Here is a 15,422-nt window from a genome sequence, read left to right as displayed (position 1 = left end):
CCAACCTTTGTGGCTTAGTGGTTACTCTCATTTTTAAGCTACAAGTGCTGTAATGACACTATAGCTCTAATTTATCCATCCATACATACATTTTCTGCTGCTTATCTGGGTCCATCCAGGTTATGACAGTGCCAGTCTATGCACACCAGAGGGTCTTCCCTCTGGTGTGCATCACAGTTGAACAAACTTGAAACACCTTACCAAGAAGGCACCTAGGACTCACGCAAGTCAGACTAAAAGCTTTTTTTAAATGGTTTGCAGGTAAGGGTTAACCCTAACCCTAACCCAGGTGAAGGATAATAGCTTTTATCTTTCACACAAGTCCATTTTCTATTTGAGCAGCTTGATAGATTTAGGCCAAAGGTCACTCCCAGTATTGTTGCTCACTACATCACAATGTATTTAAGATTACTGGGGTTCATTTATGACAACTGTGCACTTCATAGCTAATCCCATGATGCTGTTTGTATTTAAGCAATGCATTATTAGGGATATCTGACTTGATGCCACAAAAAGAAACCATCATCCATACTGATTAATGCATTTAAACATATTTTTAACACCTGTAACACTTTTCTGTGTGATTTTAGTAAAAAAAAAAAAAAGCCCACCTTTATCACTTCAGACAGTCTATTTAGGATCAGCTATAGATTATTTTCTGAAATGCCTTGAAAGAGGCCTTTATGTAAACAGTGAATTCAGTGTTAGGCAGTAGATATCTTGGCATGATACAGATATAAAATTTGCAACTTTGGTCCGTGCCACTGGTCCTATTTGTAACACATATAATATGGCTTAGTCACTGGAAAGCCCAAAACTGATAAGGGACAGATACAATCAGCTCCAGGCTATTGTGTACCACAGGAAATTAATCTAAGATGCGGGCTGGGCAAACATACATGCATACATGCACTATAACTCGTACACAAGCACACACATCCACATCGTGCACAAAAAATATACACTGATGTCATACGGACGCAGCAACACACCGCGCTTATCTAATCTTGGCTTCTGCCTACATAACAAATATGGAAAATGTACCGATGAGACAATTAACGCAAGCCAGGGAAGAACAAAACTAATTTGGGAGTGTGTAATGGAAGAGAAAGTGAGCGTGCAACTCCCCCAGGCTCTCCTTTAAAGAAGAATGTGATCATCAGCTTGCCAGGCTAAACAAGAGTAAAAGCGAGAGGAGAGGGTGACCCATCTTCCCATCTAGGAACAGCCTCACCCTGCCAGAGTGATTAAAAAAACAAACAAACCACCAAAGATTATACGGTCTTAAGGTAAAAGCAAAGTCTGTGATAAGAAGAGCTGCTTTCTGTGTCACATGCTGGTGTTGCTGCAAAGCCTCAGGCCCTCAAGACAAACCCTTTTTTTTTTTTACCTTTGATGTAGGGAGACCGAGACACTGTTAAGGGGTGTGGAAATTGTTCAGTCGGTGTCAAAAGTTTGCAGCCAGGCCATGCTAAGCTAAAAGAAAACATATTAGTATTGCTACTAAACCTAACTCTAAGAAGGGAGTGCTAGAATGACATCAAGGCCTCGTCAGACTAAGGTGTGTGGAGCCTGGGCTTTTAAAAATGTCCAGTGTTTACAATAAACTCAATGGAAGGAAGCAGCTCAGTTCCCTGAGTGGATGTTCCCGGAGAAGGGGCGGTGCAAAGAAATGGAGCTGTGAGCGTCCCCCACTCCCCACCACCACCCACCGTCCTGTCTTTATCAACACGATCATATCAAATCTATGTTTTTGCTAAAGTTTGCAAAGATGCTGTTGTCACTGGTTTTGCAAAATCAGTGCGTGCAATCTGTCAGCTGACAAAGAGCTGAAGCATCCTGTTGGAAATATTGCAACACAACTAAAAAAAAAAGTCTCCACGGGATTATTATGGGGAAGAGACGAAACACTAACTCAAGCGATCGACTTCCTACACTTCAAGTGCCCCAGGGCGTATCAGCGATACCACATGAGATAAACCCGAGACAGTAATGTCAGTAAATGGGCGCTGTGATGTTACAGAAATATTATAGCCACATAGCGTGGATTTGAGAAGGGCTGTCAGCTTCATCTGCCGCCTGCAACACGCCGAGCAGACTGATAATCGCATTTGGAGGTACAATACAAGACGTAGTGTTGTAAGTCTACAGGCTGCACAGCTACAACTGCTTTACTGAACAATAAAAAAGCGGGGGGGGGGGGGGGGGGAGCTCACACTGTCGTTGTACCACAATGACAGTCAAGCACGCACGGAGACCCAGCTGACCCAAAACTGCTGCCGCCTCTGCTGCTGCTTCGCTTAAAGGAGACCATCAAATATTAATTATTTAATTATGTTAGTGCCCGTGTTCCTGTTATTTCTCAAATCCAAACAAACACACACACGCAGAAAGACACCACACATGTGGGGTTGACCCAATAAGTGGCCAATATGACTACAACACACACACACACACACACAACAAATAAACACAGAGATACACAAAGGCCTGTGTTATAAAGCATGCATGTGTGTACATACGCACACACTCAAGAGTGGCAAGGAACTTCCAGTACTCACTGCGGCTGTGTTAACGTCCCTGCCCTCGGTTGTGAAATAAGAAAAGAGAAGGGGGAAAAAAAGCCAGTCACATACACTCTTCAGTTATTCTGCTGCTGTCAGGGGTTAAAGTGGCGTGTGGTGGCGGACGGTGAAACGCTCTGTCTCGGGCTGTGTTCCCGTTTCCTCTCCGTCTCTTGTCTATCTCCTCTATCTTTCCCTCTTTTCCGTCTTTGCCAGCTCTACCACTGGTGGCTTCCCCACCGCTCTGCTCGGGCGCTCCCGTGACGTCACGACGGTGGAGCGCGCGCCTCCGACACGTACCCCGCCCCCTCCCCTTTCCACCTCTCCATCCCGCTCTCCCTCCCTCTCCCTCGTGCACGTCAAACCATCCTCATTAAAAGTCGCAATGACAAAACACCTCATGATTATTATCCATTTATCACGTGGTGATGTGTCACTTTTTTTTTTTTAAATCGCTGCTTTTTCATTTAAATATACCTGAGAATACTATATTTCCCGAATTTGCCGACAAATAGAAATTGGGTTTGATCCTATGAACCTATTGTGGTTTCCTTTAGTTCTGTCATCCATACACTGCTGTGCAAAAGTCTTGAGCCACCCCTCATTTCTATATATTCTGTTTCCAAGGAGCCAGACTTATTGTTTTTATTATTTCTTAAAGAGTGGCCTTGAGCAATAGTACTCCAGGCTTCTGAAGGTCAAAGTTTTTCTTTGGACATTGGCTCCATTTTCACTCATTTTTAGTCCAATCCCTTTACCTAATCATAGTCACAGGAATTTTGTTTTCTTTTCCTTTCTTTTTTAGACCTAATAAGGTCAGTGGTAAGCATAAAAACATAAAAAAGCCACCTAACTCAAGGGATGAACCAGTGGTATGTCTACCACTTGTTTAGCTTGCATAAAATTTATTTATTTATTTTTGTGCCAACAAGGCTAGTCCCAAAAAGCTATTACCCAAAAATTTGAGATCCTTAAAAAAATCAAGCAAACTGTGTGGCAGACAAAAGAAGTTTCAGGCCTAATAAAAATTCTACAGCAGATTTCTCCTTAAGAAATATTAAAAAAGGGAAAAACAAGGAGAAAAGGATGAGGTATGCCAAAATACACAAGAAATGGACTGAAAATTACGGGATGATGAATCCAAACTTAAATTTTTTGGTTCAAATTGTAATCAACAAATACAGAGGAGGTAACGAGAGAAGTGCAACAGTGAGTGTCTACAGCAACCTGTAAACGACCTACTATCATGGACTGGGACACTTTTCAGCCAGCGGTGGTGTGGATCTCCCCGGGCCAAAGCTCGTTTAAAAGGATGATGGTAGGAGGGTGAACTGTCAGCTTGCACTTTTGGAAAGACACCATCAGTGATGAAACCTAAACCACATACTGCATCTATTTTGTGATAGATGGTTGAATAGTTCACGCTAGAAGAGTTTGGGTGCTGAGCTGGCCTGCCTGTAGGACACATTTGACATATCATGAAACAAAACATTAAAAAAATATGACAAAGAAGGACTGCTGAGCATTTAGAATCATATATCAGACAACAATGGGACAACGGTGCTCTCCCAACAGTCCAGCAGCTGATCTCTCAGATTTTCCCAGATGTTTAAAGACTGTTGTAAAATAAAGGGGGGATGCTGCATAGTGGTAAACATGTCCCTGTCCAAACCTTTTGGAAATGTGTTTCTCCCAAAAATATTCCCCTGATTCATGTTTTCATGATGCTGGTGGAAAGTGCGGTCTAACACGTTAGTCCAGAATTTCATATAAGTGTTCAACTGGAGTGAGATCTGGTGACTGTGAAGGCCGTAGCGCATGAGTCATATCATAATCATCCTCAACAAATCAGCAGTGTTAATTTACACTCACTCTTCTCTCGATGGCAGCAAACCATGCCAACAGAGCCACCAGATCCTGTTGTTGTAGTGGTCAAGGGTTCAGGCTTGTCCTTTAATTTATCTTCTGTCCATGTGAACTTACTTACTCTTAAAAAACAGTAAAGCAAAATTTTATATGTTATTTGTCCGTACAGGTGTTTAATGTGACTTAAAAATAAATGTGGTATGATTAGTTAACTACCTAATACACTGACTCAAGGTGATCACCTGTTCTTTTGTTGACAGAACAAATAGCCCCTCTGACTTGTAAAACACAAATGTAACTAATGTTATTAGATGCTGCCCTGTATTGATGTTCTTTTCTGCAGGTAAAAAAACATCCCAAAACATAAATAATCTATATTAAGATGAGAAAAAAAGCTCGGCCATTAAAAGGACGGCACAAGGATTTATCTGAAGGAAGGCAATACCAGTAAAGTTAACCTTTATCCTATCAGTCACAGAGGATTTATAAAGTAAACCTTTGGCTATGTGATTTTCTTCCTCCACACTAATGGATCTTTATTGATTTTATCAGATGATGGATTTGAGGATGAGTACTATTTTAACTTGAATGTGAGAAGGCCGTTTGGATGAAAACCTTAGTTTCTTTAGATCAGTAATAGCCAGATTCATCATAAAAGTCTACAGTATTTTTATGTTTTAACAAAATTGTCATGGTCCTGGGTCGAGCGACCCAGTGTTTGAGTTTATGTATCTTTTGTATTTATTTGTGCCTTAGCTTAGTTCACCTAGTTAATTTCTAGATTACTGTGTAGTCCTGTTTCTTAGTTATGTCATCTCCCCTGTACTAAGTTTCCCTGGTTCATGCGTCATGTGTGGTTATGTTTGGTTCCTTGTCTAGTCTGTTATGTGTGTTAGGCCTGTTAAGTTGTGTTGTCGTGTCTAAGTCTGCATGTTTCCTGTTTTATTTTGAAAAGGGTCTTGTGTTCTTTGTTCATGTGGTTAGTTTTACTCTTGCCTGTGCATCATTATGTTTATCCTAGTCAGCTGTTTCCTCATGTGTCTCCACTTCCCCTGATCACCTCATGTGTGTATTTAAGTCCTCTGTTTTCTGAATGTCATTGTCGGGGCGTCTGTTATCCCCACCATAGTCATAGAACTTCATAGTATTTGTTTCTTAGTGTTATTTAGTTTGCTTAGGGTTCCTTGTTTAACCCCTGCAATCATCCAAATAAAGGATCGCTTTCTGTTTAAACCTGCAACACCTCGTCCACATCTGCTTTTGGGTCCTGTTTCAAAAAACACACCGGCGCACCACGCCGTGACAAAAATTCTCAACAAAAAAATGTAGCTACGTCGGTCTTGCGTTATTCTTTATTCCATACCATATGACAGTCAGCACATTTGATTTGTAGTAAGATCAATTTTACTAATTTATTTCTGTGCTTTTACTGAATGGGCCTGTCAGCTTTTTAGTGTGATGCTCGTAAGTTATACTTCAGATTTATGGCACTCCTGGAGCTAGCTGCTTGATGAGTAAATGACTGGAATACAGCATGCATACAGTATGTTTGCAGATTTCCCATAAGGTTATCCTCATCTTCTTGCTCTACATTCACTGGCCACTTCGTTAGATGCACCAGTTCAACTGCTTGCTAATTCAAATATCTAATCAGTCAATCACATTGGCAGCAAATCATTGAGGCTTTTAGACAAAGTTCAAACTAAGAATCAGGAAGACAAGTGATTTAAGCGACTTTGAATGTGGCATGGTTGTGGAAGTATTTCACAAACTGTTGATCTACTAGAAATTTTTAAACACAACAATCTTTAAGGTTTTCAGAGATTGGTTCAAAAAGGAGAAAATATCAAGAGAGCAGAAGTCATTTAGGTAAAAATGCCTTGTAAATGCTGGAGGTCAAATGACAATGGCCAGATTGCTTCAGGCTAACATTACAAAAAAGGTGTGCAGAAGAGCATCTCCGAATGCTTGAAGAAGATGGGCTAAGGCAGCAGAAGGCCACACTGTTTGCCACTACTGTCAGCTCGGCATCTTGATTTCTGCTCTGACACTCACATGTTAGGGTCAGAATATGGACCAAAACCTCCGATTAAAGTTTCCAGCGCCTTTTTGAATGTATGCCACCAAGAATTAAGTCAGTTCTGCAGGCAAAAGGTGACCAGTCAGTGTATTGCATTATCTGTCTCTCTAATGCACTATTAACACCTGATCCTAAAGAAATATTTCCAACTAGATGCTAAGTAAGTACGCATGCACACAGACACACATTTACAGTGTCCCAGTTCCCTCGGCGCCAGTCAGTCAGACAACTAAGGTATAAATAGTCTGCTGGCTAAAGTTCCCCCTGAGAGAGGTGGACCAACACGGTTTTGTAAACTGTGTTTGCAAACTTCAACTGTGAGCATTTTTAAAGTTTTTTTTTTAACATTCTCCATGTGTTGGGCATTCATAAACAAGGCATAGGTGAATATAATCTGAAGTTACAGAAAAAAAAAGGTCCAGAAGAAATTTCTAAGAAATAGATTTTTAATAGCAGTATAATACAACATACAAAAACCCCCCCAAAAACCCAGCTTGTCGTCAGATGATGGTTTTTGGCATTTTGTAAATCCATCTAGTCATTTTCATAAATGCTCTCAGCTGTAAAGGGAGAGGTTATACTTCAGAGAGGTCGTCAGTCCATCGGGAAACCCACACACTCACTGGAAGAACATGTAAACTCTGTACAGAAAACTCAGAACCTTCAGCTCTGCTTTTGGATGCACTGATGATAAGTTGAAAGAAAAGTAATATTGTTGACTGAATTACACAAGACAGTAAAAATGTTGACAGTCAGTGATGTCAAAAGCAAAATTGTAGACAATGAGTCCAAAACTAACATGTGCATAAAATATGTATATAAGCATTTTTGACTATAAATGCAGTTAATTTCCCATGATGCCACCCTCAAGGCCCTTTATTTGTAAGGCAGCACATCAGCACAATGGCTAAACAATGGTGCTACCTACTGGCTAAATACAGGTAATGCAACCATTTATGTTTATAACTACTTTGTACATGAATCCGTCCTCCGTTACTATGTCATACTACTACGTCTGCTGCTTCTAAATTGTTATGAGGTCTTGGCTTCAGAACATGTTTAGCACTATGTATTCAAAAGCACGTAGCCTCTTCCTCAGTGATAACAACTTAATGACACGTGGCACTTTAAGTTGTGAGGTCCACAGTTAAGTTGTGATGGATATTTGGTTGGCAAAATTATTACCTATCGGAAAGATTCCAAAAATAGGATACAGCTTGCACCTGTTACTTAAACGAAAGCCAAGCAGATAATACAGAAGAGCTTTTAATGTTGATGGTTTCTCAGTGAAGGTACATCCTGTGAAGGAGTACATCAGGGTTCTGGTATCCACGTCATAGAACGAGACCTCTCCTTTCTCGTAATCGACAAACACACCAACTGTTTTGGGTGTCTGTCTCACATGCAAAAGAAGAATCTCGGAATCACAGGCAAAATATTGCACATCCCATCCAGTGTACCGTGCGCTTAATGTCCAGGCTCCATCTTTGGGGGTGGGAGGAAAACCCATGTGCTTGTTCACAGACTCTTTGACCACTCCTAAAGTCCAGACTTTACTCTTGCTGACACAAACCTCATAGTAGAATCTGCCTGAGGAGAATCCTTCAGTCGCAAGGACATAGGGTTGATTTAAAAATGGTCGCTCAAAAAGAGGAGAGTAAGGCCGTAAACGTATATTAAGTGTTAGTTTTTTGCCACCCTCGTACACCTTGAGTATTGGATGGGCTACATGGGGATCAAAAGTTAGAGTCATCGAATTACACAGCTGGATCATCATTAGCTTGTCCCGAGGTGGTCTCCACTCCTCTTCAAAATCATATTCTCTTGATATCCCTTCTCCTTCAATAAAATTGTCTCTCATTAGTGGTTCTGCTGTAGCAGCCTGTTCAGCAGCATCACAGCCATCAGACGAATTGAGCTCATAAACAAGCATGCCCACTTCTTTACTGAGTATCTTTTCTATCTGAGCACTGTACTTCTTCACCATCCCCAAATATATCTGTTGACTCATTTTAGAAAGGCTGTCTGTAAAAGGAGGCACACCGTGGGACAGAGGTTTAAATACGTCCTTATTGAATGCAACGTAGTGGAGGGACGAGCAGCTGTGCAGGAAATGGAGATGGTCTTCTGTCTGTAAAAACTCTTCCAGTTCAGCTATCCCCCTTCTTAACTCATCTACTTCTTCTTCCAGCAGAGCTATGTGGGTTTCAGCTTGTGTTTCTACTGCTTTGTGCTTCTCTTGGATTAGCTTAATTAGCTCGTCCTGGTTTTTTAGCAGAGAGGCCACCAGAGCTCCTAAAACCACAGCAATATCTGCTACCTCTCGTTCTGATTCGTCCTTGTTTTGCCGAGCCGAGCGTTTGGCTTCCTTCACATGACTGGATTTGGTCTTTTCCATTGCTTTCATTTCTGATGTTAAGCTCTCAAGCCAGGCTTTCCCCTCTCTGAAAGCACGTTCGGAGGGGATGGTTACGTGTGTCACGTGGTCGTCTTTCAAGCACATGAAACAAATACACACCTGATCTGTGCAGCAGAAGAGCTCCAACATCTTGTCATGCTTCTGACACACCCTGCCCTTCAGGTTTGATACGGGGTCGATCAGCTTGTGCTTCTTTAGGCTTGCAACTCTCTGATGAGGCTCCAGGTCGGCCTGGCAATATGAGGTCAAACACACCAGGCACGTCTTGTGGGCCTTTCGCTTTGGTCCGATACAGACATCACAGGGCACCTCCCCCGGTTTAGCAAGAACCTCTCCATCCTTTACTCTCATGCTGTTGAAGCACTCCATCATATCTCTGAACTCTGTGTTGACCTGAAGCTGAGGTCTGCGGCGGAACCTCTTCTTGCAGAGGGGACATTGCGTTACATCACTGCTGTCCCAGTACTCTGTGATACAAGTCTTGCAGTAGTTGTGTCCACATGGAGTAGTGACAGGATCAGTAAATGTGTTAAGGCAGATTGAACAGAGGAACTGTTCCTCACACAGCAAGCTGCTGGCTGAGGCCATGACTAAAAAACAAACGAACAAAGAATGAAGACGACTTAGAATTTCAAACAGACAAAACATTAAATTGTATATAAAAAAGTGTCTTTCAAGGTAAAACTTATACATATATATGGCTAGCAACGCTGAGATTAATCTGTTTGACCTAATATTTTACTTTAGTGAAAACACAACTGAAAACAACATTCTGGATATCATATAATTATTTGGGGTTTTTTGTTAAATTCCTTATTTGTAAAAACAAAAATCAACAGGTCAGCTCTTCTACACTTTAGTAGTAACTTTAAACATTATAGCACCGTCTTATATAAAACCAAAACCAAAAAATTTAATTAAGACATTTACTGAATTACTACAATATGCTACATACACTCACCAGCCACTTCATTAGGGACACCCGTTCAAACTGCTTATTAATGCAAATATCTGATCAGACAATCACATGGAGGAAGCTCAGTGCATTTAAGCATATCAACATGGTCAAGATGAGCTGCTGAAGTTCAAACTGAGCATCAGAATGAAAATTAAAGGTGATTTAAGTGACTTTGAATGTGGTATGGTTGTTTGTACCAGAAGGTTTGGTTTGAGTATTTTACAAACAGCTGATTTGCTGAGATTTTCCTGCACGACCATCTCTAGGGTTTACAGAGAATGGTCTGAAAAAGACGAAATATCCTGAGGAAGCCAGTTTTCTGGGTGATAATTCCTTGTTGATGCTATACAGTGGCTACACAGCCAAGGCACTTGGAAGAGCATCTTGAACCCTGTAGCAGATGGGCTACAGCAGCAGAAGACCATACTAGGCGTTACTCCCATTTACAAAGAATGGGAAACTGGGCTGCCATTCACATATGCTCATCAAAATTGAACAACAGAAGATTGGAAGATGTGTCTTGGTATATACAACATGAAGGCATGGATCCATGCTGTCTTGCATCAAGCTCAGGCTGATGATGGCTGGATAATGGTGTGGGGGATATTTTCTTGTCACACTTCGGGCACCTTAATGCCAACTGAGCATCATTTAAACGCCACAGCCTACCTGAGCATTGCTGCTAACCCAGCCCAGTAATGTGTAACTAATGTATTGGCCAGTGCATGTATAAGTGATACTTCTGGTATTATCAGATTGTAAATGTGGTTTGTTTTGTTTTGATATTTCATTTGAGAATTATCTCTGCTTAAAACAGGTTATTCATGGAAGAAAAAAGAGCTTGATGTGTAAGACATAAATAGAAATAGGGTCAAAACCAGTAAACAAAGATGTTGTAAGTTGTAAGATATGCTTATATGCACATTCATTATTTCTCCACTGAAACTTTAAGAACAAAATCAAGGCAAGTAGCAACCTATTCTAGTCTATGCTGGCAAAATACGGAACTTATCCCATGGTGGAGATCCGGAAAGTCAAAGTTACATGTTATTAAAAGACAAACAGTTTTTAAAAAATAAGTTTGCTGCTCTTTGCCTATCGTACTAGCTTTAGCAAAGTGTTCTGCTTGTGACTTACTGCACACACACACACATTCATAAAGCACAACCACAAAACCCTGAGATTTGTTGAAGTTGACTGACTTTGCGGATTAGCGTTTGGCACATCGCTAACACGAGGCTGTGTACGTCGAAAAGACGACGTTGTGTGGACGTTTGTTCACAACCATGACCTAACTATACTAGTTGCCAAAAAAAAGAAGACGAGCATAAAAGAAATCTATATTTCTAACTTTATCAGAGACCGTCTAAGAGCTCAGCTCTACGCGGAAACAACGTCAAAGTCCGGGGATGGGTTCACATTTCTGCCGTCGTACCTCGCCCAGTTTTGACCGTATCACGTCGGCGTTTCAACTATCTTTGCGGAGTGTTTTAAAAGAAATTACACAAGATTAAAAAAATGTCAAAGCTTACCTGCCCAAATGTAGCGTTGAGGTTTAAAACAAAATGCAGCTTTTTCACATTAGGCGTGCAGTTTCATTTCCCATTTCATCATCCATCAGTTAATGCGCAGTCTCCGAAGGAAATAGGGTTGGGTTTTTTTAAAAAGAAAATTGTTTATTTATTTATTTTTGCATAACAACCCCTAATTTCTTTATATTTTACTTCTAAAGAGACAGACTTTCTTAGGAATTTTTTAAAAGTGGTCTTGAGCAATAGTTTTAAAATGTTTTTCAGTCCAGTCCTTGTGTTGAAGGGTTTTGTGTGTGTGTGTGTGTGTGTGTGTGTTTTGTGTGTTTTGTTTTTCTTTGTTAAGCTAACACTGACATACGAGTAACTCAAGCATAAAAAATAAACCGAACTCCAGGGATAAACCAGTGCTGTGCCTACACATCCCTGGATTTAGTCTATTCTAATTCTTTTCTTTCTGATGTTACATTCTCAAGCCCGGCTTTCCTGTCTAGTGGGATAATTGCAGAGGGAAGACTTGTCACATCACTGCTGTGTCAGAACTCTGTGATACAAATCTTGTAGTTGTGTCCATATGGAGTATAGACAGGATCGTTGAAGTCATGCAGACAGATAAATCACAGGATGATTTTGGTTTTAAAAAACAAACATTTTAAAGCATGACTACATTTACATTGTAACTAACAGCATTAAAAAATGATATTCAGAAGGGGAAGATTTCAATAACGGTAGCACCTGCCAAAATTGCCAGAGCCAAGTTGACCACCTTCATCTGCTTTATTTGGCAAAGATAAAGATTTTATGCCGGATGCCTAGCACGGGTACAGTCAAATGAAAGAGGCATTCTTGTTGAACTGACCAACATAATTGTTTATAAGATGGTGTCACTGCAGATTCACACTTGAACTGACTAAAACAGTGATACAGCAAAAAATTCCTGTAGAAAATCACAAACTGAAATGATCAGACACTGCACACACTGTGTAAACTGTCAGCCTGACTGATCATCAAGTATTTTGAGATTGGTTGTTAATCTATAGGCTACAGACTTATGGTGCCAAAAACTAATTTCAGGTTTTTTATTTATTCTAAAAAAGTAAAGAGTATCGTTGACAGTTCTACTGGCTGCTCTCTTACCTCGATGAGGAGCACTGCCCTCAGTGGTTCCAGCAACTTGAGCCTTGCTTCTGTCACATTTTCCATATTTCTGTTCTCCACGACATCATTGGATGCCTTTGCACAGTGCAAACGTGCCAAAGTTTTGCAATTCAGATATCAGGTACTTTAGAAAGCAGTTTTAGATAGCAATTGTCATTTTTCACCATCAGGGGTGACTTTGAGGCATTTTGCCTTATTACTCCTACAACATTTTCAATCATTTGAGTTGCTGGCACCATTGTGCTTTTTCCTGAGATGATACCTTTTTACATCATTAATCAGGCTTACATGCAAGTTGACTCCATTAGGGTGGACAGTCCTTACAGGGAGATAACAATGATCCAATAGCACCTGTGACTTCACCTGAATCTGGGCCATTTCAAAATCAGTCCATATTCTCCCTTTCAATTTTCTTTTGATAGCCAGTAAATTAAACAGCCTTCTCTGAGAGTGAACCATCTTACTGTTGTTCTCCTTTTTGTGTACTGTACTCCCATTTCCACCACCTCCTGTCTCACTTTCTCATCTCATCTTCTGTCCATTACCAGCTCGGCTGAGCTGCAGCCAACTTCTGGAGAGTCTTGCAAATAATTTAATTTCTGGGGAATGATAGATGAGTTTAAAACCCTGTGGTCAACCTACCAAAGCAATGGACAATGCACAAAAGAGGTGAAGAAATGAGAGCAACTAGGGTGTAGTGGATGGTGATGACTGTTGGGGTGATTTGTGACAGAAGGATAGCAGCAAGAGTGAAAGGTAACTATTGTTTAGAGACAACGGGATTTACAAAAAGACAGGAGGTGGGGCTGGAGGTAGCAGAGTAGAAGATACATGGCCACTTTGGGAGTGACCAGGGTTGACAAAATTAGACATGAGTATATCAGAGGGACAGCACAAGTTGAGCGGTCTGGACAAAAGGTAGAGATGGTTTGGAAATGTGCAGAGGAGATATCTTTGCTATATTAGGCAAAGGATCTTTAACATGGAGCTGCCAGGCAGGAGAAAAAGGAATACCATAGAGAAAATTCATAGATGTGGTGAAAGGGATGCAAAAAGCTGATAGAGAGAGGAGTGTGCAAGGCATAGGGTAATATGGAAGCAGATGATCTGCTCCTAAAGGGAAGAACTGAAACAAGAAGAATAAGGGCAAGAAGAAGATAGCTTCCGGTCACCTTTTCCTGGAAAAAGTTACTAAAACCAAGAAACACCTGCCGTGCTAGTATTGCACACATATAATCAGACTTTATTATCTTCTTAAGAAAGCTCCATAAACCTGTTTTACATATCTGATAACATCTGGAAATATATTCCCTTGTCCATTTCCCCCGTCTGGTCACTAGCTGGCCCCATTAGATGAAGGCATTGTGGAAAAAAAGAGCCCAAACAGTAAATTAGAGCTTTTATTGCATTCAAATAAAGTGTGATCTTTAGTGTAAGTCACTGAGAGGGAAATTGTTTTCACATATTTTGATTTCACTGTTTAGAAACATGACAAAGAAGAATGAGTCTTGTGTGTTCTGCTAGAGTTAGAGCTCAACAAACTGGGGACTATACATGTTACATGTAAGGAATGCATACAAATCTGTTAAAATGGATGTGTGCGCAGTCAGTTACCCATGAAATGCCCAAAACCTGCATGAAAAACTCTCTAGTATGAACAAACGTACATTTTAAGCTGTTGCAAGCATGCTTTTATGGTGGCGCAACTCTAAAAGTGCAATAGTTTACACATGTGCATGTGTATATCAGTGAATGCGCATCATAAGCCACGGGAAGTATCCAGTGCTCTTCATGGCAAAAGTACTGATGAACAAATTGATGCCTGAGGTGATGAAGACTATAATGGTGGTTATGTTGTTCAGGTAGTCCAGACGCTTTTGTAGAGTGGAATTGTTCAGGTTCCGACGGCCTGTGTCGCACACACACGCACACAAACACAATAGAGGAAAAACAGGCATGAGACCAGATGATGACACATTTCTTTTGACCAAAATGCCTTATATATATTTTTAATCTGCCAAAAGAATAGTATAGATGCAGGCCCAAAATAACAATGTTCAGTAAAAATACAATAAGCCAAGTATAGCTTTCTTTATAATCACTCGTTTTATTTAGCTTTTTATTCACAAAGATATTTATCCATTTCATATTTTTTTTTCTATTTTTCTGATGTCAAAGATGTTTTAAAATAAGATGTATATTTAAAATCAAAACAAGCTTTACACTTTTACCGATTAGGCACATAAAAGAAGGGAAGAATACATGTAAAATGCACAGAAAAAGTAGAGACATCTACAATAAAAAAGTACAATATTTGCACAAGCATGTCATTGGAGCAAATAAAACCATGCATGTTTAAATGACAGCTGGTTAAAGTTAAAAATATTTTAGTTCGATTACAGTGTGAGAAATTTGACAAGTGTCTGAATAGGAATTAAGATGCAATGTTTGAACACATGGGATTGTTTTCCAACTTTGTCTTAGGCCAATGTGTCATGCTACTGCACAGATGAAATACTGCTGCAAAGCATGTTGGTGGGTCTGTGCATGACTTGGATATATTTTCATAGTTTTGTGTGTCTCAAAAGTGGAGTCGAGCCAACAGCCAGCGGAAGAATCCGGTCCTCTTGGAGCCGAAGAAGCTGATGAAGAAGTTAATCACTGTGGTGGCGAAGATGATGCCTGTAGCAACGTTGTTCAGGTAGTCGAGTCGTTTCTGATTGGACACCACGTTAAGGTCCCTGCGGGCTGCAACATGCACACACATGCACACAGACAGACACACAAACACACAATTTCAAACATTTCAAACACAACCACCACTCTCACAGTTAACCCATACATACAA

At 40.4% G+C, this 15,422-nt stretch overlaps 3 protein-coding genes across 20 annotated transcripts in view; all 3 read right to left on the bottom strand.

Moving 5' to 3' along the window:
- The window catches only part of LOC309692481 (ELKS/Rab6-interacting/CAST family member 1-like), a 152,280-nt gene extending 149,433 nt beyond the window's left edge, over positions 1–2,847 (bottom strand). For 4 of the 11 annotated variants that reach the window (XM_082511032.1, XM_082511036.1, XM_082511039.1 and 1 more), the window contains exon 1: positions 2,562–2,846. The gene's annotated coding sequence lies outside the window, so the exon portion shown is untranslated. Of the gene's footprint in view, positions 1–2,561 lie in introns of all 11 variants that reach the window. The other 7 variants (XM_082511037.1, XM_082511038.1, XM_082511040.1 and 4 more) reach the window with 4 other exon arrangements.
- Positions 2,848–6,938: 4,091 nt separating this feature from the next.
- On the bottom strand, positions 6,939–11,529 carry LOC309692670 (E3 ubiquitin-protein ligase TRIM39-like). The gene is made up of 2 exons (XM_082511383.1): positions 11,420–11,529; positions 6,939–9,519 (listed from the first exon to the last, which is right to left on the bottom strand). The coding sequence occupies exon 2, from the start codon at positions 9,515–9,517 to the stop codon at positions 7,658–7,660; it is 1,860 nt and encodes a 619-aa protein (XP_082367509.1). The 5' UTR covers positions 9,518–9,519; positions 11,420–11,529; the 3' UTR covers positions 6,939–7,657.
- Positions 11,530–13,960: 2,431 nt separating this feature from the next.
- The window catches only part of LOC309692745 (ninjurin-2-like), a 41,423-nt gene continuing 39,961 nt past the window's right edge, over positions 13,961–15,422 (bottom strand). For 2 of the 8 annotated variants that reach the window (XM_082511542.1, XM_082511540.1), the window contains one exon: positions 13,961–14,483. Coding sequence is in view for 2 of the 8 variants with exons in the window: in XM_082511540.1 (XP_082367666.1) it covers positions 14,320–14,483 (164 nt within the window). In the remaining 6 variants the exon portion in view is untranslated. Of the gene's footprint in view, positions 14,484–14,504; positions 15,323–15,422 lie in introns of those variants that run through there. The other 6 variants (XM_082511541.1, XM_082511537.1, XM_082511539.1 and 3 more) reach the window with 5 other exon arrangements.

The sequence above is a fragment of the Aulonocara stuartgranti genome (assembly GCF_965226115.1).
Source record: "Aulonocara stuartgranti genome assembly, chromosome: 17".
NCBI classification, from domain to species: Eukaryota; Metazoa; Chordata; class Actinopteri; order Cichliformes; family Cichlidae; genus Aulonocara; species Aulonocara stuartgranti.
This window is presented reverse-complemented; position numbering and strand designations above follow the sequence as displayed.

Excerpts from the sequence above, each read along its gene's own strand:
- LOC309692670 (XM_082511383.1), bottom strand. The coding sequence starts at position 9,517 with ATGGCCTCAGCCAGCAGCTTGCTGTGTGAGGAACAGTTCCTCTGTTCA.